This window comes from Panulirus ornatus, chromosome 9 (genome assembly GCF_036320965.1).
Source record: "Panulirus ornatus isolate Po-2019 chromosome 9, ASM3632096v1, whole genome shotgun sequence".
Classification (NCBI taxonomy): domain Eukaryota; kingdom Metazoa; phylum Arthropoda; class Malacostraca; order Decapoda; family Palinuridae; genus Panulirus; species Panulirus ornatus.
Genome location: NC_092232.1, coordinates 25109028 through 25134043, shown reverse-complemented (window position 1 = coordinate 25134043; position 25016 = coordinate 25109028). Strand labels below are relative to the sequence as shown.

The 25016-nt window shown below is 45.3% G+C and overlaps 3 protein-coding genes across 4 annotated transcripts in view; 1 reads left to right on the top strand and 2 right to left on the bottom strand.

Moving 5' to 3' along the window:
• Positions 1-25016, top strand: part of LOC139750281 (uncharacterized) — a 359881-nt gene that overhangs the window by 68045 nt on the left and 266820 nt on the right. The gene's annotated exons all lie outside the window — the stretch shown is intronic.
• LOC139750283 (uncharacterized) overlaps positions 1-25016 on the bottom strand; it is a 95226-nt gene that overhangs the window by 3113 nt on the left and 67097 nt on the right. Inside the window, exons 1-2 of one of the 2 annotated variants that reach the window (XM_071664880.1) lie at positions 22366-22747; positions 7540-7866 (exon numbers count right to left, since the gene is read on the bottom strand). The exons of the other annotated variant lie outside the window; for it this stretch is intronic. The gene's annotated coding sequence lies outside the window, so the exon portion shown is untranslated. Of the gene's footprint in view, positions 1-7539; positions 7867-22365; positions 22748-25016 lie in introns of those variants that run through there. 2 annotated transcript variants of the gene reach the window in all.
• On the bottom strand, positions 8539-10112 carry LOC139750284 (uncharacterized). The gene has a single exon (XM_071664883.1). The coding sequence runs from the start codon at positions 9767-9769 to the stop codon at positions 8762-8764; it is 1008 nt and encodes a 335-aa protein (XP_071520984.1). The 5' UTR covers positions 9770-10112; the 3' UTR covers positions 8539-8761.

The following is a 25016-nucleotide window of genomic DNA, read 5'->3' as shown; positions in this document are numbered from 1 at the left end:
ACATGGATGTAAACACCTGAATATGGGGAACGTTACTCACAGAGACATATGCTGTGAGAAATGTTGATGCCTGGATGAAAGCGGAAGATGAATAAGAGGTTGAAAAAACAAGAATTCATCAAGAGTTGAATATGTTAAGTTTGGAAGTCCTGGCTGATGGTGGAGGGAGAGTTGGAGCCAAAATTTGTATGTATCAACATGTCGAGAGGAATCACGATGAAAACCGACTTTAAAGCAGATTTTAAAGATGGTATAGACCGTGGAGTAGGTCCGCGTTGTGTCAGGTGAGGCCCTCTATGTATGGATGGTGTAATCTACTGGTAGAGTGTACTGATGTTGCTCATAAATGTCATGACTTGTATGTGGAGGTGGCCACGACTGATGCTGGCGGTGCCAAACAGCTGACGTCGTGGGGTTCGAAGGGAATGTAGCACGTGATCGTGTGGGAGGCCGCCTCTATGACAGGTCATGAGGTATGTCTTACACAGAGAGGTCGTCAGCAAGATGACGCAGATCGCCAGGATGTCACACCTGCTTTCCTGCCACACGCCAGGCAGGGAGGCTCTGCCAGCTAGGCCAGTCCCTCTCTCTCTCTCTCTCTCTCTCTCTCTCTCTCTCTCTCTCTCTCTCTCTCTCTCTTTCTCTCTCCCCCACTGTGGCTTATATTTAAAGTTGGTGGCCACGAGGTCAGTGACATAGGAAGTTCACTGGAACAGTGACCTGGAGGCTTCCGTGTCTCAGTTTGCTGAGCCAAAGTTCGTGGACCAAAAGACCTCAATACCATCCCAAAGAATTCAAGCTTAAAGCTTGTGGTGTGTGTGTGTGTGTGTGTGTGTGTGTGTGTGTTTGTGTGTTCAAGGTTTTGAGGAGTGGGATTATAGCTGTCGTTAATCCTCTCTGTAAGTGACTCTGGGAGTAAAATTAGTCGTGTGGGTTGGCAACGAGAGACGGTGTCTGCACAGGTGTGCACTTGTTGCTGGTTCATTCTGGGGAGACCAAGTGAGACGTGGGGGTGATGTGAACAGGTGAAGGCCTGACACTCACAGGTGTGTGGGGGGATGACATGAACAGGTGCAAGCATGACACTCACAGGTGTGGGGGGATGACATGAACAGGTGCAAGCATGACACTCACAGGTGTGGGGGGATGACATGAACAGCTGTGGACGTGACATGATCATTCGTGGACTGATACTGAAAAGCTTACACCCTCCAGGGACAAATGATTGTATGATATAAACAGAAGTGAATATGACTTAAATACAGATGTTGCAGTAATATGATCCGGTAGTAATAGTCACTCAAACTCACATCTTGACTGTCTGGTATAGCGATAAGTGGTAACGTGAGAGCACATACGGCTTTTAAAAGTCAAAACAATGAGTGAGGAGAGAGCAGTGTTGTGATCTGAGGGCCAGGAAGGCTGGATGATGGTGTCATACACATATTCATCTCGAAAGGAAAATGGGTAACGGAGTCGATGCTCTAGATGATAAGAATAACTGATTTGTTGAGGTGTTTCTAAGGTAATAGAAAATGGTATCTACCAGGGCACCTAGCCTGCAGGAGAACTTGGCATCTATCTGTATCATCTATTTTCGTCTGCTTTCCATTGTTCCCCTCTGTCACAACTGTCTGTTTCCTCTCTTTTCCTCCCATTTTTTCCCTCTCCCTCTATCCACACACACACACACACACACACACACACACACACACACACGCGCGCGCGCGCGGCTTCAGGATTCTGTGTGAGGGGGAGCTGGGGATTGACATCTTCCTTAATCTGTGGCCTGAGTCCCACATTAAGAGAACAGTAAAGAAGACAAATCATCTGTTGGCAAATATTGAAATAGCTTTTAAGTATATGGTTAAGGAATAGGTGGTGGCAAGCTACTCATATCCTACATGAGACCATAACTAGAATAAGATTCTAAAGTTAGGACACTGCGTCTAGAAATGGCACAAAGAGTCAGTAGAGAAGGTTCAGAGGAAGGCAAGAAAGGTAACATCAAAAGGGAAAGAGCTAATTTAGAGACATGCCGGAAACCTTGAATCTGCCCATCATGGAAAAGAGCAGAGTAATGGGTGACCTGATCACAGCCTTTAAGTTTTTATACTAGATTGATGACATAGACAGTTTACAGTTTTTCTAAGGATGTAGGGACAAGACAAGAAATTTAGCAAGAAACTTTTTAAGAAAGATGTTCGGAAGTACTTTTATGGCATGAAAGTCCTGGATGAATGGAAAAGACTAACTGAAGATGCGATTAACACAGACAACGTATATAGATCTTAGAAGTTGCTTGAAAGCAGAGAACGTTTAAGAGATGAGGCCCCCACAGGTGTAAAACTCCCTCCCTGTACAGTACAAACTGTGTATTACAAAATATGTAAAGAGAGAGAGAGAGAGAGAGAGAGAGAGAGAGAGAGAGAGAGAGAGAGAGAGAGAGAGAGAGAGAGAGAGAGAAGTATGGGGTGGTTGGTGAGGGAGGTAAGGGCGCGGGTTGTAGGGAGAGGGACGAGTCTACAGTATGCTGGGGGTGGGAATGCCTCAGAGGTGAGTCAGTTACTGTTTGCGGATGACACAGCCCTGGTAGCAGACTCGAGACAAAAACTGCAGAAGCTGGCGCCCGCGTAAGGCTGAGTGTGTGAAAGGGGGAAGTTGAAGGTTAATGTGAATAAATGTAAGGTTATGAGAATTGGTAAGAGGAGAGAGAGAGAGAGACAAGTTAGTGTGACTGTGAGTTTAAATGGACTTAGCCTGAAGGATGTTGGGTTGTTTTAGATGCCTTGGAGTGGGCGTAGCAGGGGATGGAACTATGGGAGCCGAAGTGAACCATATTATGGATGAGAGGAGCCAAAGATCCTGGGAGCATTGAGGAGTGTATGGAAGAAGAGGTCATTATCTGTGAGGATAAAGATGGGTTTGTTTGTAGACCCAATGGTGTTACCCAATGGTGTTACGACTCCTACCGAATGTGGGTAGGAGTCGTAAGCCTCATATACAATGGATGTGGATGTGTTGGAACTGAAATACTCGAGGACAATATGAGGTGTGAGGAAGGTTGGTCATGTTAGGAATGACACTGTAAGAGGGAGGTGTGATCGTAGGCTGAGTATGAATGAGAGCTGGAGAGAGTGTGCTAAGATAGTATGGATAAATGGATAGGATGAGTGCACAAGGACTGACCAAAGGTTTATGTATGTTGAACGTGGAGGGAACAGCTAGGAAGGAGAGATTGAGTGGATGATAAGATGAAGTGAAAGAATCTTTGACACGTCGGGCCCTGAACATGCAAGAGCGATAGAAGACTGTATATGATAGAGAGAACTGGAGCATGTGGTATACAAGGGGTCACGTACTGTCAGTGGACTGAACTAGGACATTTGAAGTGGTCAGGATAAGCCATCGACGTGATCTGTGGAACTTGGCTGTAGATAAAAGCTCTAGGTTCAGTGCACTATACGTGACTGTCAGAGTGGATATCTGTCTATCTGTTTATCTATTTATATCTATCTACCTATCTGTCTGTCTATATATTCCAGTGTATACTTGTTGTTTCCAGCGTAAGTAAGTTAGCATTAGGAACAGGAGGATATTGCCACATCTCTCACATCCACTCTACAGCTGTCATGTATGATGCACCAGAATCAGAGGCCGCACCCCCTACCTCATCCATAACCAGGACCTATGTATAGCATACACGAGGAAAGGTACAGCAATGCGGTGAGGAAAGTCTGGCATGTGTGGGAGTCGGAAGGGAAGAGAGTGAGTGCTTCCAGGTGTATGATGTCCCTATGACTGTTTAATCTGATCATGGATGGTGTAGTGAGGGAAGTAAACCAGAGAGTCTGGAGCGAGGGGCGGGTCTGCGGTATATGCTGGGGCTGGATAGGCCTGGCAGGTGAGTTACGGCTGCTTACAGATGGCACAGATCTGGTGGAAGAATCGCGAGAGAGAAACTCCAGAAGTTTGTGTCTGAATTTGGAAGAGTGTGTGAAGTGAGGATGCTGAGAGGAAATGTGAACAAACATAAGGTATTGGGGTACAGCAGCAGGGCAAGATAGGATGGTTGGAGTGTGGCTTTGTAAGTGGATGATCCAGAGGTAGTGGACTACCTGGGAGTGGACTTGGCAGCGGATCAAACCATGGGAGCTGAAGGGAATTATGGGATAGAAAAAGGCTGGCTTAAATGATTTGCATGTCACAAGCTACGGGGAAGGGAAGGTCGAGAAGAGGATGAAAGGATGAAGTGAAAGAGGCTCTTGTGGCTTCGTAGCTTTAACATTCATGAGGGTGAGAGGCTTGCACGGGATATGATGGAAATGGCCGGGGGGGTTGACGTGCTCTCACTGGACTGAACCACATAACAAGACGTGGTCAGGGGAAGCCACGGAACAGTCTGTGAGGTTTGGGTATGGATGGTGTGTTCTCGTTTCATTGCATTATATATGACAGCTTGGGAATGGATGTTACCATATTTTCTCTTCTTCACCTCGAGCTGCTTCACTAAAGTGCAAATGGCAAGTATGAAATGTATATACCTTTCCGTCCCAGGATCCTCCTCTAGAGGCTCCCGGGACGCTTAGGAAGCTGTCCAAGTCCACTGGGGGTAACCACGGGTCAAAGAGTGGGGTGATGTTATGTCTTGGTGGGATGAGGACAACACAGTTATAGAGTAAGTGTCTCATGTCTTTAGTATATAGATTGCATCCTGGGCATGAAGGGTCGTATGATATGCTGAATCGGTGCTTGGTATGTGGGACGGGTGGGCGATGTCTGGAGCGCTGATGAGAAAGCGTAACTCACATATGCCTTGGGGGTATAGTGTCAGATGAATGTATGTCTGGTGGAATAGTATTTAAGACTGGGTTGCGAGGGAGGGGGAGGGGGAAGTTCAGTGCTTGTTGGGTCATTACGGTGTATATATATATGTTGCTAATGTGTTTGTCGGGGAGAAGGAGGGAGTGAGGATCTGCAGGTATAGGCCGCTGAAGTGTGAGACAAGGGCAAAGTGTTTTATTTCTACTCACTGGTTGGCGATTGGTGATGAAATGGTTTGGGCGGGAGAGGGAGGGTCTTGTGATATTGCAAAAGAGTGAGTGGTGAGAATATTGAGATGAGATTGTATATGAAGTAGTTCCATATTGTTATGCAGGTGTTGAATGTTTGTGGTTGCCAAACAGCTGGTTGAGTGTCGTTATGTATTTGGTTTGCAATGTCCTTATATTTGCTCTTGACAGGATGAGTGATCGGGCAGATGAGACGTAGTTAAGGTTGGTGTCAATAACTTGTTTGTGGAGTATATTAAGAGAGTCGTTTTCTTTTTTTCAATTTTGGTACATTTAAATGTTTTGAGGACTTCCAATTTCTTTATGGTCTCGATGTCGGTATTTGAGGTGTGTGGTGACTGAACGTAGGTCATGATACCCAGTGTGGCTGGTGTTGTGCTGAGTGACAGTGACTGGCCAACTGGGGTGATGAGGGAGTACTGACTGGATGCATGTTGGGCAGGGGTTGATGAGAGGGTGACAGTGGATCTTGGTTGTGATGCAGACTCCTTGTTTTGTGTGAGTCACTGTTTTAGTTGTAGTGATGTGGTGTTGAGTAACTATTCTTGGTTGGGTAGCGTCACGCTGCTGCGATGTGAATGAAATGTCATCTGCTACTGCTAGGAGTTTCACATCGTGGTCTGTTGTGGGGTGAGGGTGTGCCATGTGGGAAGAGTTCAACGAGGGAGAGAGAAGCCCTTCTGAATGGTTCTGGCTGGATGGCCGTCTGTGAAGTTGGCTAACCTCCGTTTATCATCAATTAGGGTGACTAGGTCAAGTTTCTTATATATGAAGACGTGCTGAGGGAAGGTAGCCAGTGATTTATTGATACTTATTGCCACTATATATATATATATATATATATATATATATATATATATATATATATATATATATATATATATATATATGTATATATGTGTGTGTGTGTGTGTGTATACACATATATATGTATACACACACAGGTGACTGTTTTCATGGATGGGCAGTTGACCGCAGGAAAGGTGTGGCCACTTGACAACAGCTGAGCGAACACGTGACTAACACCCTCGCTGCTATAAGACAGCTGTGCTAATGGAAGTGTTGTCAGAAATAAAAAATAAAAGAAAATAAACTCTAGCTTTGTTGACGGGAGCGGTCGAGTATTTATAGAGGTACAGTCACTCGGGGAGACGCAAGTGACTGTATAAAGGTGTTTTTTTTGGCTTGACAGTAGACAGCTGTGAAGCATGGGAGTGTGTGTATAAGGGTATGGGAATGATTACATACAGAAGAACCTAACTGTAGACAGACATGGGTGTGACTGCAGAAGACATGGGCGTGACTGTAGACGTAGGAATGATTGCAGACAGGTGTAGAGGGGTAACTGTAAAAGCTACGGACGAGACTGTAGAGGACATGGATCTGACTGTAAACAGGCATGAACATGACTGTATAAAGCACGAGTGTAGCTATGAACGAGCATAGGAATCACTGCAGACAACGTGACTGTAGAAGGTATGAACTGAAGTATAACCGGGCATGGTTGTAACTTTATAAGGCAGAGGCGTGACTGTAGACGTGTATAGACGTGGCTTTAGAGAGTCACGGATGTGACTATAGACAGGCGTAGGTGTAACTACGGACAGGCATAGAAGTAGCCGTAGACAGTCATGGACCTGATTAACGACAGGAATAAGTGTGGGTGTGAACGTAGACAGACGTGGCTAGTGGACTGTAGACAGGCGTGACCAAGGGACTGTAGACAGGCGTAGCCGAGGACTGTAGACAGGGGGAGCGAGGGGTAATGGCGCCAGTAAGGAACCATATTGGGCGATGTTTGACACTTACCAAAATAAACTCAGGGAAGCCGGCGGTGCCGGGGAGCTGTGCCAAGAATGGCACACATACTCACACCTACACACACACACACACACACACACACACACACACACACACACACACACACACAAACATCACATACACACACACACGCACACACTCACGCACACTCGCACGCACCTTCAAACTCACACAAGCACACAGACCCAAATACGCAAATGATCTCATATATACACACTCACACTCATGTCAACATGTATGATATCTATATGTACGTTTAACACAGTGCAAACAGTTGAGGAAAGAGCTACTGGGCTCTAAGCAGGTTACCTGGAGAAGACACTGGCTACCTGGTGAGGATATCGGTCACACACACACACACACACACACAAACATACGCACAACACTGTTACAAACCAGTCTTAGAAATTGTTTGCAACATTTGTTAGTTTTCAGTATCGTTTCAAAAATAACTATGACTCGGGGGTGAGTTGATGAGGTTTAGTAGCGTGTGTATTTGTATATTCAGTATGGCCGTCTGCAGCATGTATGTAGGTAGGTTGGTGTGTGTCTGTATACAGTTGTTCTGAGGAGTTTACGTATGAATTTAGGGTCATGTCTGAAGAGGGAGGGCAGTGTCGTCGGGTCGTCATTATCATCAACCTACTGGACACGGGGCACCGGCGGGCGTTGATGGGGTGGAGGGCGAGGTTGGCGGACGTAGTTCTTCTTTTTATATAATTCGTCGGACTTTGGAGATGTGGAGGGCGGACAGGCCCTTCAGTCGCTCGTTCAGGGGCTTCTCCGGGATGTACTTAACATCGACTTCGCCCACGGAAGACTTCTTCACGACCTTGATATCGTATGTTTCCTTTCTGGCCATTTCGTACTCTGACCAGATGCTGGTGTTGCGAGAGTACACCCGGGGAGCACCTGGGCGGTGGAAGTGCATGCCCACCATACACACGCTTGGAGAAGCCATGGCTGAGAGATACTGTAAGATACACACACACACACTCACACATGTATGTCCGCGATCAGCCCTGTGCCACAGCAGTGAGGCGGAAGCAGCGGCGGCAGCAGCAGCAGCAACAGCAGCAGCAGCGGTAATGCTGCCCGGTGTAGAAGGTAGAGGACAGGGATACAGGGTATGCAAAAAAATAAAAATAAAAAAAAGGAGGCAAAAGGAGAGTAATCAATGATGTAGCCACCTTCGCGACGCCGACAATAGAGAGGGTAACTTAAAGGTTTTCTATAAATCACTCAAGTCTCTCAATATGTACAATTGTTCATACAAAAGAAGTGCAAAACGCTAAACACTTTTCTTACGAGTTAAACAGGAGTCATCATAAGAAAATCCTTTGCCGTTTTCTGTCAGGAAATAGTTATCACTGTCTAGAATAGACAAACAATGTTCAAGTAATGTTCCGTAGTATAAACAGCTGAAGGAATCGAAGTGGGCTGTGGTCATGCAAGGAGAGGTTGGATATGAGAGTCTCACGGTGTTTTACTGTCGTCCACAACTGGCGCAAAACTTTGAGGTTAGTCTACACTCACGTACAATATTCATCGCAGACTGGTTGTTGTTCTGATCGAAAATAAACATGGTCGCTGAATTCAGCAATTAGATCTTCGATGGTGTAGAACGTAGTTATTGTTCTTCATATTTTCTTTGTTGGGGTTGGACCATGGTGGATGTTCTTCCTGTGGAGCGGTTCTTTACACAGCTCTCACCCACACTCTTCAGAAGTAGAGAATTTCTTTAAACAAAGTCGTCTTTCCTCACAAACATATTTGTTTTATGAAGCAAAACGTGATGGCTGAAGACCCCACTAGGCCAACCCCTCCTTCATCTTCCCTCAAAGTTTAGCGTCAGATATGTCCCCTAGTCAATCGTCCAGGTCCATTTTGCTGATGCGCTCGAGGATGTCCTGTGAGGAAGGCAGCTTCTTCATCATGTCCACGACGCTGGTGTCATCGTCATCGATGTCCAGGTCAGCTACCGCCTTGCGCCCGCTGCTGGCGGACGACCCGCCTGCCGAAGATAAGCTGGAAAATCTATCCGCTTTCTTTTCCGTTGAGAAAGAGTAATCGTTCTTCTTTCGCTCTAATTTCGGGGATAGATTAAGAGGTTTTCGCTCTATCTTGGGAAGCTCAAAGTCCATCGATTTAGATGACAACTTGTAATCATCAGAGCCACGGTCTGCCTTGTACTTGTAATCACCTGCGCTTCGCTCGCCCAGGCCACTGGTGCCGTTCATCCGGGAGGACCTCTCAGATTTGAAACTATATGACGAAGATTCATCGGGACCACCGCCAGTAGCGAGTGATCGCGAGGTGCGCTCGCTTTTGTAAGAGCTCTCATACTCTCCAAGGCCACTCTCAGCGCTCCGAGTGGAGGCATCACTTTTCACTGAGGAAATGGAGGGCACAGGCGGCGGCTTGCTGTCAGGGGGAAGGCCGAGTTCTTCTTTGAGCCTTTTAATCCGCAGTATTCGCTCCTCGTGAGTTGTATCGTCTTTTGAAGGATCGTAAGATGGAAGCCCTTCTGCGCGACCGGTGAAGCTAACCTCAGTCGAAACGGCATCGCTACTGAGCCGGGACTTGACTGCTTGAGCTAGTGGTGTTGGGAGAGGAGGCAACTCCGCAGGTTCGACGGCAGGGCGGGCAGAAGCTTCACGCCTGAGGGGACCTGCTCGAAGATGTGGGAAGAACTCTGAGTGCTCTGCTTCTGTGGACCTCGCCCGTGCAGCCCTGGCCGCCGCATCCTCTTTATCCGAGAGGTATCGCTTGTAACAGTCCTGGTAGAAGCGTTCTGCGTCTCGCACATTACACTCGTACACTCGCGGCTTGGGACGCTTCCAGTAGCGGTTGACCTTGGTCGCGCGGTAATCCATGACGACGTGGAGGAGGTGAAGTGTGACGGAACTGCAAGAGAGACGCCGGTTTCAGAGCCGGCCACGACCCGCACTGTCTCCCAGATGCTACCACCACAGCAGCCGCAGCTCCACACGCGCGCACCAGCACCGCCCACCAGCCCACAACGAAACTAGCGCCACGACCTGAGTGGGCCAAACGGCTGCCTGCCTGGGAGTGGGGCAGAAAGGAGGGACGTCAGCCACCAGCTCTGTCGTCGTGCCGGCCCTTGCCCCGTCTCGCCTCCACTAAAACTGCTCAGGACGCCGCTGCCAACCACGCTGACTCAGCGGGACAGCGAACAATGTGGAGGGTATGAGTACAGGGTCGACCTGCGACCAGCGCCTCCAAGAGATGAGTTATGTACCTTGCGGCAGCAGCAGCAGCAGCAGCAGCAGATCATCCGGTGGACGGACGTATATATATATATATATATATATATATATATATATATATATATATATATATATATATATATATACCAGCGTCATGACAGCTATAGCTCGAACCTGCGTCTTAACCTTATGGCATTTATACATCTTATACCTACCCACAACCTTATACTGATCGTCTGATCATAAACAAGATACATCTTTCTCAGCGACATTTTCCAATTCAGTGACGATATCATTACGCCACTTCAAGATAACCTTGCGTAAATGGCGGAGGAATTTCTACAAAACAGAAAGCTCGAATCAGTGAAATACGAACCAACTCACATCATGAAATAGGGAAATATATCGCCCATTTGCAGGATATGACACATTCGTCTCCAGCTTCATGGGAAGTCGGCGGCAGACACGAGGCACCCAGAATAAATTCACCCCAATACCCGCCTGGTGTGGCGAGACACGTGGTCTGGGAGAGCCAGTGTGGGGGTGGTTAGGGCGGGGATACTGAGGTGGTGAGGATGGTGAGATTGGTGGAGGAGGTGGTGGTGGTGAAGGGGGCTCTGTTGGTGGTGATATTGGTGAGGGAGATCCAGGTGGAGGTGGTGGTAGTGGTTAGGGAGGGCCCTGATGGTGGTGATGTTGGTGAGGGAAATCCAGGTGGAGGAGGTGGTGGTGGGGGAAAGGGAGCTCTGTTGGCGGTGATTATGGTGAGGGAGATGCAGTTGGTGGTGGTGGTGATGGTGGTGGTGAGGGAGTGGTGGTGGTGAGGGAGTGGTTGTTGGTGATGATGAGGGAGGGTCTTATAATGGTAGTCGTAATTATGATGAGGGAGGGTCTGGTGATGGTGTTGGTGTTCAAGAAGGTCTGGTGATGTCAGCGGTGGTGGCAGTGTTGAAGCATGTCCTTTTGGTGGTGGTGTTGGTGAAGGAGGTCCTTTTGATGGCGGTGTTGGTGATGGAGGTCCCTTTGGTGTTGGTGAAGGACGTCCTTTTGGTGGTGGTGTTGGTGAAGGAGGTCCTTTTGGTGTTGGTGGCGGTGAAGGTGGTCCTTTTGGTGGTGGTGTTGGTGAAGGAGGTCCTTTTGGTGGTGGTGTTGGTGAAGGAGGTCCTTTTGATGGTGGTGTGTTGGTGAAGGAGGTCCTTTTGGTGGTGGTGTTGGTGAAGGAGGTCCTTTTGGTGGTGGTGTTGGTGAAGGAGGTCCTTTTGGTGGTGGTGTTGGTGAAGGAAGAGGTCCTTTTGGTGTTGGTGTTGGTGAAGGAAGAGGTCCTTTTGGTGTTGGTGGCAGTGAAGAAGGTCCTTTTGGTAGTGGTGTTGGTGAGGGAGATCCAGGTGGTGGCAGTGACGAGAGAGGTGTTGGCTGCGAAGCTGGTGATGAAACGGAGGTCTTATGGTGCCGATGGTGGTGGTGGTGGTCAGGGAGGGTCTGATGATGGAGGAAGGTTTGGTGGTGACGTTGGTGGTGGTGAGGGAGGGGTTGGTCGTGATGTTGGTGATAAAGGAGGGTCTTATGAAGGCAGTGGTTTTCGTGGTGAAGGAGGGTCTGGTGGTAGTGTTGGTGATCAAGAAGGGTCTGGTGTTGACAATGGTGGTGAGGGAGAGGGTCTGCTATTGGAAGAGATGTTAATGAGGGAGATCCAAGGGGTGGTGGTGTGAGGGAGCGCCTGGTGGAGGTGACGAAGGTCCATCCAGATGGTAGTGAGGGAGGGCCTGGTGGTGGTGAGGGAGGGCCTGGTGGTAGTTGTGGTGGTGAGTGATGGCCTGGTAGCGATGATATTTTTGTTGAGGGACGGTTTGGTGGTATTTGTGGTGTTGTTGTGACAGAGAGAGGGCCTTATGGTGTTGTGGTGGTGGTGAGAGAGGGCCTGGTGGTGGTCGTAATGGTGGTGAAGAAGGGCCAGGTGGTGTTAGTGGTGGTTTTGGTGAAGGAAGGTCTGATGTTGGTAGTGAAGGGAGACTTTGTTGGTGGTGGTTGTGGTGGTGATGGTGGTGAGGGAAGATCTGGTGGTGGTGGTAGTGGTGAGGGAAGATCTGGTGGTGGTGGTGAGGGAGGACCAGATAGTAGTGGTTATGGTTGTGAGGGGGGGACCTGATCGTTGTGGTGGTGATGGTGGTGAGGGAAGATCTGGTGGTGGTGGTGGTGAGGGAGGACCAGATAGTGGCGGTTATCGTTGTGAGGGGGGACCTGATCGTTGTGGTGGTGGTGGTGGTGGTGGTGAGGGGGGGGACCTGATCGTTGTGGTGGTGGTGAGGGAGGGCCTTGGTGGTGGTGGTGTTGGTGGGACTCGTGGTGGCGGTGGTGGCGAGGGAGGGGCTGGCGGTGGTAGAACCCTTAGTGGTGGAGATGTGATGGTGGTGGTGGTGGTGGCGGAGAGGAAGGGTCCTAGGTGTGGCGGTAGCGACAAAAGCGATACACTCCCCCAGGAATCAGGTGAAGGTCCTCCTAGTGATACACGAAGGGACGGAAAACTTCCTCGTTTTCTTCCTCCGTCAAGTTAGATATAATTAGGTCACTCATAGAAAATGGAGACCATTTGCCGTAATAGAAATGCAGCTTCTCTGTCAAGTCCTCTTGGAAAAAAAAGAAAAAAAGAAAGAAAATCAACGCCTAATTTTTAACAAACAAGTTAAGGTGATCTGTGAGTTTCGTTGAATTAACTTGAAGGCAAGATCATCTTAAAGACTTGAATGAATAAAAAAAAAAAAATTGTATCAAGAATAAAAAAATAAGTTAAATCCAAGACATAAAACAGTGCATTCAAACATGGATTCCTAAGAAATAACTGGAACATAAACGACCTTTATCCCTGGCAACGAAGACAATCAGACCAGCACGTCAGAAAATGGGAAATGGAACATTAACTCTATAAAAAAGAAGAGTGAAAATCAGAAATCACTCAAGGTTTCTCATTTACAGTTCATTTTCAAGGATTGTACATTGTACCGTATGTACCTTGTGTAAGATCGCGCCTCTGATTTACACACGGTACCCATTCTACACAGACGAGTCCAGTGACTGTATTTAGAACCTCGATGACGTATATTGTCGCTCACTGGCCACATGTATGGCTCCTCCTCCTTCTCCTCCTGACCACATGTATGGCTCCTCCTCCTTCTCCTCCTCCTGACCACATGTATGGCTCCTCCTCCTTCTCCTCCTCCTGACCACATGTATGGCTCCTCCTCCTTCTCCTCCTCCTGACCACATGTATGGCTCCTCCTCCTCCTCCTCCTGACCACATGTATGGCTTCTCCTCCTCCTCCTCCTCCTGACCGCATGTATGGCTCCTCCTCCTCCTCCTGACCACATGTATGGCTCCTCCTCCTCCTCCTGACCACATGTATGGCTCCTCCTCCTCCTCCTCCTGACCACATGTATGGCTCCTCCTCCTCCTCCTGACCACATGTATGGCTCCTCCTCCTCCTCCTCCTCAGATTGCGTCACGATATAAGTTTGATTCATTTGTAAACAAATCCAGAAATAACCTGATACCTCACCGTGTCGGGTTCCCTGGCCAGCCATTACACACCAACATTTATTTTGGTCGGAATTACAAGCGTGGGTAGGATGTAGCTTGCCAAGTGCCTGACACCATTTTCTGTGGCCCGTTTTCTCTTATTTCAGTGGCACATTACGAGCATCCCATTTTCTCTCGTTCTCTTTCCATCGCGTTTTCTTTCTTGCGTAGCTAGGTTGGTTTTCTTTAAACATGCTGAATCGCGTTTTCTGTTTTAAGAATCATACGACTTGTCTTATTCTTTTTTCCTCCTAAGATTTGCATAAATCAGATACAGTTTTCTTTTGTGTTAACCAAGTCACAATTTCTTTTACCCATTTTCTTACGTTGTTATTCTTTTCTTTTTTCAGTAAAAAACAAATTTATTATTTCATTTTTGTTGAGAACTGTCTCTGAAGTTATGAGAGACTAGAATTCTATTAGTACTTTATTTTCCTACAGCCATGACCTTTCTTTGAAGGTCAAGTTCTTATTAAAACCTACTTCTTTATTTACATGTCTGTCGAGCGTTTTATTTGGATTTGAAATTACGACATATTATTTCTTCAAACACACCATGACTGAATGAATATACTTTATCATTTTGTGAGCTATGCACTTAAATCTAATTCTGAATGAGTGCAGGAAGCTAAGTATAATCTACACGGCTTTTGGAAAAGCGATATGTGGTGGCCTGAAAACAGCCTTCCAGCCTGCAGTGCAGAAGCGTCAAATCTTGGCCATGTTCTGATGTGCCTATACCCTAAGACTGGATCCTTCAGGCACTACGGTTCACTCAATGGAGGAGTAACAAAAAAGAAACGTCCGTGTATATATATATATATATATATATATATATATATATATATATATATATATATATATATATATACATACACGAATACAGTGCATATAAACGCGCACCTTCATAGAACATACAAACCTCCAACAGCCAGGATCGATAGATAGATAGATAGATAGATAGATAGATAGACAGATAGATGTAAAGGTAGAGAGACAGTTAGACAGATACCCTGTGCCGGAGATCAGCTCCTCATGAATTGACAAAGTTTTTTTTCGTTTTCTAGTTTGCTAAGGTAGGCGTCTTCAACAAAGAGTAAGTATTATGTATTGCAATCAGAATGCCCAGGAGTCGATTATCAATATAAACTATTGTAACTTTACAGTTCATTTGTGTGTCGGTCAGAGCGGCATTCATCATAAGTGTCTTGTATTATTCTTCATAAGAATTAAAGAATTGATTAACGCACGGATGTACGTAATTGAAATGGTATATGTTTCTATTCGTTGAAAACTAAGAATAGATTTATTAGAACAATATTGCTAATTTCATCGGTACATTACTAGAATCCCATTTTCTCCTTTCGTTTCTCTTCGCGTTTTCTTTCTTGCCTGGTTTTCTCTTGTAGCACTGAATAGCGTTTTCCGTTTTAAGAGTCATAGGATTTGTCTTTTTTGCCATTTTTTTTTTTCTCCCAAGATTTACATGCATCAGACAGTTTTCTTTGTATTAACCACGTCACGATTTCTTTTACCCATTCTCTCTCTCTCTCTCTCACAAGGTTTTAAAGTTACGGTATTTATTTTTTCATAAACCACAATTTTTTCTCTTGAAGAAGGTTATGTGATCGGGTTGTTGCCCTATCGAAAAAAATAAAACTGGTGTTTACAGACGCAGGAAGGGATCTGAACCAAGAAAATAAGTTAAGGGGAAAAATATAGAATAATCGAGACATTAGTTTTAGATTTGTTAATGTAACAATTTCCATTACCTAACTGTAGTTTCTGTTGTCAATGCAACTCCGTCATATATATATATATATATATATATATATATATATATATATATATATATATATATATATATATATATATATATATATTCGCCATTTCCCGCCTTAGTGAGGTAGCGTTAAGAACAGAGGATTAAGCTTTAGAGGGAAAATCCTCACTTGGCCCCCTTCTCTGTTCGTTCTTTTGGAAAAGTAAAAACTACAGGGGAGGATTTCCAGCACCTCCCCCCCCCCCTCCCCTTTTCGTGGCCTTTTACGACACGCAGAGAATACGTCGGAACTACTCTTTCTCCCCTATCCCCAGGGGATAATATATATATATATATATATATATATATATATATATATATATATATATATATATATATATATATATATATATAATATGAGTATGCGTAGATAAGAGATCTCTGAACACACAAGTTGCCAAGGTTAATTGGTCGTCGCCACATAATACCCTCCCGTTCTCATCGCGACCCAGGGGGCGGCTGGCTCACTACGGGTGCCAAGGCAACATCCGCCACCTGTCCACATCCTGCGGTTACCTGTCCCCGAACCTCTCTCTCTCTCTCTCTCTCTCTCTCTCTCTCTCTCTCTCTCTCTCTCTCTCTCTCTCTTTCTCTATCTCTCTCGGAGTTAAATGAATTTAATGAACCCGATTCCGCCAGATACTTAAACAAAAGTTTAGTTTTATCTGTGATGTTAACGAGAAGCGATTCTTTAAAAAATAAAGATCGAAATTCTGTTATCTGAAGTCCATTCCATTGGTCATAAGAGGAGCAATGGTCTTATGATATTCTTTGCTTATATCAGTGGAGGATCGCATCCATGATATACCAGACGACACCAATGAAGTGGACAACAGGACTGATTCGTATACAGAGAGTTCAGTCTCTTGGCACGTATAGTTTAGATCCTCTACGTGTCTTCATTGACCCTTATTTCTCGCCGCCCTCATCCCACGCTGCAGCTGAGCTGGTGGTGCTGGTGTGTGCGGATGCTTGGATTTCCTTTGCGTGTGAATGTCTCGTTATACCATTGACTTACACCACCTGGCATATACCACTGACACAAGCCCCACACGTATACTACTCTACTGGATATGTGTCACTATACCACTGACACAAACCCCACACATATACTGTTGTACTAGACCAGTGTCATCATACCACTGACAGAAACTCCTGGCATACGGAGGAGATGGCCGGCAGTCCGCTCGCTCTGTAGGGGGTCAGGTGTGCCATGCCTCCCCTGGTCTGACCTGTGCCAACGAATTGATCTAATTTAAGCCTTATCATCGTATTCCCAGGTAGAGTCCGTCAAGATGATTGAGATACGGGCAGTTACAACGAACCCAAGAAGCGTACATTCGCCCAAGACTTTCAGACCTTAGAAGAGGCGGAAACTTTAGTCTTGTGTTCGCCCCAAGTAATCTTACCCAGGATGAACATGGACATCCTCAGCGCAGATATGTCAAGAATCCCCTCAGCCAACCTCACGTAATCCAACTGAGTTATTTTGTGTTTGGTGTCTAAATTCTTCTCCGGTGAGCCGGTGGCGGCTGGCAATGACCGTACGCAGCCTTGAGAGACATCTGGTGTTGGGTTTCCTACTTCTGTCAGTTCCAGCACGCAGGCAGGTGGGCATGTGGCATGAGTCAGTCGCATACATTCGAATCAAGAGATGAACACGTGATATATTCGTCTGGGAAGAAAGCAATACTGCTCCATCGTCATGCTAAACCTTTTGATAAAGTCCACAAACATCTAATGTATCGACAATTACGAACAACGTTGGTGGTGAAGGCAGCAGACAGAGGTCGTAAACATCCCTATGAGACGACCTTAACCCCCCTCCAGGCACAAGGCAACCCCCTCCTTTCCTTCCCGATGCCCCCCCGCTCCCCAGCAGCAGCGTTCTCCTCCACAAGTTGTTCTCAACGCTGGGAATTCCCGCACTCCTGGGAGGCCATCTCAAGGATTGTAGCGCAGCTAAAAGCCGCTTCTTTGGCATCTTCCCCTGGTACTTGCCTGAGAGTTTTACCACCCAGAGCGACTCGAGGTGGCCGCCCGGGGCAGCGCCGTCCCCAGGGGTATTCAGTCAAGACTATTTCAGTGGGAGACATTTTGCTGGCCAGCAGCTTGTACTGTGAGGAGAGGAGCTGAGACTGGCCAACCTCTCGTGTCATGTGTCACTCTTGGCACCCACCTCCTGCCGCGTCATGCTCAAGTTATCAAGCCAGTGAGACAGACGAACACGAGAATAATACAGCGCCAGAGGATGCTGATCAACGAAGAAAAGCAATACATATTTCTACGCCTTTCTGTCTGTCTTATATCCGTCTGTTTGTTCACAGTCCAGTCTAATGAAAGTGATAATTTATCGATCAGCTCTCAGAGAAGGATCAAGAGAATAATTGCTTAGATTGTCTGGACTTTGTTATTTTCTTTGAAGTTTCTGCTGCTGGAGTATTCCTGTCTCTTAGACAGCAATGTCTTCATCCCTAAACGAAGGAAGGAGGATTACTTTAAGGTCTTCTCTTCTATTTTGTGGAGCGCTCCAGTGCTTGGCTTATAAGCCTGAATTTTATAATCTAATCCAATCTTCTATTTCGTGTTTCTTCTTTTGATTTTGTCCCTCTTGACAACTAGGTGTTGTTTCATTACCTTCATGGGTCATACATCGTCCTACAGGCCATTTCTTCCCACAGATAATATGTGACTGCTGGCAGTTTGAGGTCTGCCCCATTCGATATTTGTTTCATTCACTTCATAGCTGCACTGGAGAACTATCTGTCTACCAGACCCCCACTTTCTGCTTTCATTCAAGGTTTTACCATCGTAAAGTTATATCATGAAACCTCTTTTCTCACCTCGCCACTACTTACTTAACTTGATCCTTTCACCCAGTACTTTGTCCTGCTCTACATGTGTTACTTAACCTCTTTCCGAACTCTTGCTTACCAACTGTTTTTCTCTCTAGTTGATCAGATCTTTCCACTTCCAAGGCATTGCTTGATATCGTGTCATCGTCGCAACTAAAGAGTGGTCACAGACTCCACCTGCTTAATGCTAAACCGCGAATGAAAAGTCACCTAAAGAGAGGCTGTATCATATTCAGAGCACAAACTCGGCAAAGAACCTTTCGCATCAAAAGAGTTTAGGCTATCCTGCTACTAAGTGTGGCGCAGCCTTGAGGCTATAAGAGCCACTGGAAAAGGGTTCCTGAGTTAAAACCGGAACCCTCTCAGAAAGGGTTTCTGGGGTAATTGAATAAATTTGATAAATAGTGATTCAGAAATTGGAAGTTTTGATTATGTTTCTCCACATGTCCTCCCTCCACGAAGTGTGCAAGTCTACCACAGCCATCCTCTCCCTGTGGCTTACCTCCCAATCTTAAGGTATTGTTTTTTGTTATACGCGATTGACTCCTCACTATGCGAGATGATCCCACTGGTGGGTGATGCATTTGCTAATTTGTGTCTACAAGTGCACTGAATACCTTTCTAGATACGTATATGTAATATATGCTTGTCTCAACATTTCGTTGCTGTTTTAACAATAACTTTATTTCTAATCTATATAGCGGCTGTTGCTGTGGATTTCTTGTGACAGACAAAATACTATGCCAACTTCTAAGTCACCTTTTCAGGTAGATCAGGGTCGTTGTTTCCCCACAAGATGCCCGTCACACTCTAGCCTCATTTCAGTGTCGCAGTTTACATTTAGTTAGGTTGAATTATACTGACCATGTATCATCCAATTAGATCCTGGAGTTTATCCAAGTCCTTCTGAAGATTTGTTATGACTGGATAATCTTTATATCTATCGCAAAGTTATTAGAATTCGTGGACATTATTCAGATATGGTTCAAGTCATTTACGAAGGTCGTTCAATATGCATTAGGAATGATAGTGGTCCAAAGATTGAACCTTGTGGGACACCATCTTTCGTCTAACTCAAAAGGCACCTCTGATATTTGCTCTCTGTTTTACTGTATTTAGATAATTTTTTGGCTCACCACAGAAGCCTTTGTTTCCAGCTGACCTGAAACTTTGATATCCTAACAGTGTCGTGTGGAAGAGGGTGTTTAATGCCTTCTCGTATCCCAGAAACACACAGTATTCTCACTTGTCTCGTACTATGGTTTTCTTATTTGCACTGGATGATCTTCACTCTATGAACCCATATTACCAGCCTCTGTGATTGCTTCTCTAGCACAAGAAATAAGCTATTTGCTTTATGATTTTTTAGTCTTTTAGACATAAGTTATGTAAGTGACTGTGTTAGTGATACATGCATTTCATTGCTTTACTTTATCGCCTCTTTTCAAAATAAATGTAGCGTGTACACTCTTCCATTCTTTATTCTTTGAGTTCGTAAACAATATCCCACGTATTTGTTGCGTGTGAGTGTGACTGGGAGTGGCATATTCAAATTACAAATTTTCTCTCTTAGGCAATCGGCGCAACCCAACACATTACTTGCATACATATCCTTGCATTTACGGTAGATCTCGTGGAGTAAGGGACACAATAACTTTTAAAAGGCTTTAGTAAAGATAATAATGAGAGTGCGTGTCGAAGACAAAGCAAAAGTCATCACAAAGATGTGAAGTTGTTTCTGTCTTTCTATTTCGCAAGCAATATTTCAGTCGCAGCTTCGGTTATTTTCCCTTTGAAAATATCTCGAGAACGCTCCTCTGACGTGATCATGACTCACTTCTTTTAATAACTTATTTAGATTTAGTAAATCTAATAGATTTTCTTTTCACTTTTGATTCAGTTCGAACCTTCTCTGAAAAATAACTATAACTACACTGTACGTATCATTTCCTTTTTTAACGTTCTTTGTGACCACTTAGCCTCGTTAATTGAGAGTTAAGCAACAAATGATCATACGTCCCTCGGGAGCAAGAACTCGATCAGGTATCTATGTTGAGCCTAAAGAATCAGAATCCCTAGAATAGAAAAAACATATTTTCAGGTGGTACTACATAAAGGATCAAATTACATGCCTAGATCAAAATTCCTGGAGAAAATGCGCGACTCTTGGAGAAGGATCTTAAGAACATCTCTGGCCGATTAAAGAATTTACTCTTTCATCGGAATATGTTCCTTGAAGATGTTCTCCTCGAGCCAACCACTTCTTTCATGCACTACATTCTTCTTTTCGCATTTGCGAATTACTCATATACATACAAATAAATCCTACTGATTATATTCATCTATGTTGTCCATTTTGCATCAGAGCGGCGATTTTGCCGTATAGAATCGTTCCTCCTCGTCTACGAAGTGTCATAAAAAACGTGCTAATATGAATAGTACATCATGCTACATCAATGATCATAAGTCCTGGGAAGTGAAGAGGAACAAATGGAAAAGTTTAGATCGCATTTCGCTCAGCTATACTTTGTTGAACCTATCGCTATGGCGGAGACGAGAGCACAAAGTCTCAAAGCCTTTCCTAAGTTGGGGATTTTAAGACTTCTCGAGCCTTTTTCTGTGAGAGAGGTGTAATACGATCATTTCTTTTTTTTTTTATGGTGAACACAACTTCATCATATATTTCCACGGATCACTTACAACATTTATATATCATATTTGTTGATATCTAGAGAGAGTAGATTTGAAAATAGTTAGGAAAAGAATGTTATAGTGAATCGCTATGTTTCGAAAGACTGCCATTAATCAGTGTACCGAAGCCTAGTCTTACATTACTCATAATACTGATACAAAATCAAATTGGTTGGACACAACAAGATTTCTCTTTAGCTGTTTGTCTAGCGACTTGCGATAAGGATGATGTTAGCTAGATCCTGAGCAAGGCTCATACTGATTCATAAATGTCATATGAAACAGTTCATATACAGCTGATGTGCTTTGCATCATCAACTCTGGACAAACGATTTGATTGCTTCCTAGAGAATGGAGTTTGATCTATACGGATGTGATTTTAAAGATTCTCCTTTGATTCTCCTCTGATAGATTTCAGAGTATTGGATCGGCTGGAAACAGTCGCCCAGGAAGAAGGGAAAGGATGAAAAAATAAAAAAAGAATCGGATCGTGTTTCTGTTACTGGTGTTTCCATTATGTGGCCACGCTCACAAAGCATTTCATCAGTGCTTGGCGCATATTCTCAAACATCATTCCATTCATATATCACCATCAACCTGTCGTTTATCTTTCCTTTCACTACTATAGTTTCTCTCATGTGTGTACAGGTTGAAGCTACTGTTCACTCTTTCGACGAGTAAATCTAGAAAGCAACTCTGCCAGTGTAGTAGGAGGAGATCGGTGGTGTCTTCAATGATTTATATAGGCTTTGAGCGCGCCGAAACTCCTCTCAACCTGACTTTGTATAAATGTAAGAAGGTTGCGTTCTCGTCCGTTGGATTTCTCTTACATTACACCGATAAAAGACGACTGTATTTTCTACTCTAAAGAGTTTTAAGCTTCCTTCACTACGATCTGCGTTCAAGGCTCACAATCAACTCGATCTCTCTCGCGTCCAGTGCACCAGCGACCCAACCCACCTTCTCCGACATGTGCTTTCTAAATTTCCTTTGACAACAACGATACACGACACGACACATTCCGATGGTCGTATCCGCGAACTCACGAAGCGCGGCGAGCGACTATGGCGAGTTTGTAATAGGCTGTGGAGAGGATGGAGGGTGCTGCTGTATTGCTGCTGCTCCTGGGCGCTATGGTGGCCAACACTGGATGAATAACGCTAATGGACAAGTAAAAAAAAAAAAAGTCTATTCTTTTTTTCAAGTATAAACATCAAGTAGCACTAAGTATATATCAGCACAGCATCAGTCACGAAGATGGAGTGACTGTATATCACAGGATCAACTATCACAGTAGGCTTGCCTGAGGGAGGAGACGAGGGCCGAGACGAGTCACACCACTTCGGTAGCTGGGGACGCTCTACCAGGGAGGCCCAGCCGATGCAGGCTTAATACTCCTGATGCCAATGACTCACCACCGCCACAATCCCTCGGAGGGGGAGGGGGGGTGTGGGGGGAATGCGAGTTCGTAAGTTTGTATGTTACTCCGTATATGTGTTGTGTGTGTGTGTGTGTGTGCGTGTGTGTTCGCACAGCGTGTGCGTGTGTGTGTGCGCGCAGGCGGGCAGGTGACACTGGGAGACCCTAGCCAGGTTGCCGGGGGACGATACCCGTAATGGGCCGGTTGGCCGGCCTGGTGTGGCTGCTGGCTGGCCCGATGCCCCAGCAGGTAGAGCAGGGACCTACTGCTGCTGCCCTGTCCGCTGCCACCTCGTCCTCCAGAATGACATCAGGCTAAGAATACCACCATCCAGGTCTTTACCCCCGAACTCCTCCCAAGACCAAGATGGAACGCTCTCTTTCCATGAAATCGTCCATCTCATCTCTGGAGGAAAATGATGAAGATGAGTGGGAGGAAAATGTTACCCTCGGCTTCCCTATTTTCCTCTGCGAATTTCGAGAAGACACATACGCCCTTGATGCCGTCTCGTAGCGCCCAGCGGGGCAGTCCTCCAGTTGCCTTTTGGCTCCGCTTGTCTCCTCCTCTCCCTCTCTCACACACGTCTCTTGCACAGGAGACTCTTCATCCATCTATGAAGTCAAATCGTAGGATCATGTCAACGTTTAAACTCAGGCTCTACTGGATCAAGTTTATCTTGTCCATGCAATTCCATCATGGTAACCATGAGATGGTCATTTTCTTGATATTGTTATGCAAGCTAACTTTACTTGTCGTACCATGAACACTTTTACAGACGCACCAAATCATCTCATCGACCAGAGTCACTGCAGCCAGAGAGTTTAAGTGAAATCAGAACAATAGACAATTATCGATTTCTTTTTAAAGAAAATCGACAGTCGCCCCAAAGAGGTTATCATATTTGCATCAGGATTGGCTAGGCCAGACATCACCAATATTTCCCTGTCAGCGTCTCCTGTAACCACACACACCTACCAGTCTTACCTACAGACCTTCTCTCCTCACACACTCACACACACACTCACACCTCACACTCACACACTCACTCACTCACTCACACACACACACACACACACACACACACACACAAACACATAGGTACACAGGAACAGCGGGCATTAATCCCAGCGCTGCTCGACAGTATAAGTAAATTAGTGCAGGGCATCAGTGCCAGCCTTGCAGTGTAAGGAAACTGAGAGTGTTTTCTAAGTTGCAGTATGTCTCAGTCCGGGTGAAAGACAAATGCATCTTTATCATTGATATGTATTGTTTATCCGTATCTCTTTCTTCATCTCTGTTCATCTCCCTTCTCCCTCCTTTGCTCCTGTTATCTATTCATCTCCCTTCTCCCTCCTTTGCTCCTGTTATCTGGATTTCGTTTAGATTTCTTCTCTTTCCTTGAGAATATGTTTTGATACAGCGACAAGACTCGATGTCACCGATGATCGAAAGAAATTTTGACTTTTAATCACTATCTTTTTTTTGTGTGTGTTTATTGTCTCACAGCATTAGGAGTCCGATCAGTACTTTTGATAAACTCCCCCGCCTTTCTTCTTATATATTCATTATTGTAAATCCTTCATATATCTTTCGAATTGTAATTGAATTATCTGTGTTATCTGTATCTATTCTGACATTTACCACACTGGTCTGTGAGTTTCTGATATCTTCCACTATTACAGACACCCTGGAAAGGACCCAGTGGTCTGTTGCTGTTTGAATTTCCTTGTATTCCTTTGTATATATTTCATAGATTCAGACACGTAAGATCGCTGGATATTGTTATCTTTGTTATCCCATCTCTTAGACTTGAAGACTCTATGAGTTGCAAGTATTTTTGCCCTATTTCTATCATCGTAATTGTATTTAGAAAATTTGCCCCTACGTCTAATTTTCCAAAATCAAGATTGGCACTTATCATTTAAGGCCAATGATTAGCATAATCTTAGAACGCAATAATCCACCTGCGAGTGACTCTTATGACTGCGCCAGACTCCTCCTCCTCCACTTCGTCCCCTTCGTCAGCAGGGAGAAATGACAGATACCTATTCATCTCGCACATCAGGAGGTCGCTAAATATAACGCGACGAACGACAGAAGATGAAAAAAAAGAATATGTGAATCTTTATCTCCTTCACATCTTCCTTGTGCTGGCCGGCGTCATCACTCCATCATGACCACCTCCTTCACCATCTTCTCCTCCTTCTTAAGACGCCGCACTCAAGCCCCAACAGCATAGGTAATAACAGGTCTATATATATGTCTTGCGTCAGCATACAAGGTGGTCAATAACGTTAGGTAAAAAGACACAGGCCCCTTCGACCTGGGGGGAGTGAGGGAGTGAAAGGGGGGGTGGTCGCCAGGTATCACCACCTCCTTTCCAACACTTACTCCGCCTGTCATGCAGAGGAGGTGCGGATAGGTGGAGGTGATAGTGCAGGTGATAGTGTGATGAGGGCAGGGGAGAGGGGTGAAAGGCAGAGTGATAGGGAGAGAGAGAGGAAGGGAGGGAGGGGAGAGAATGAGACACGTAT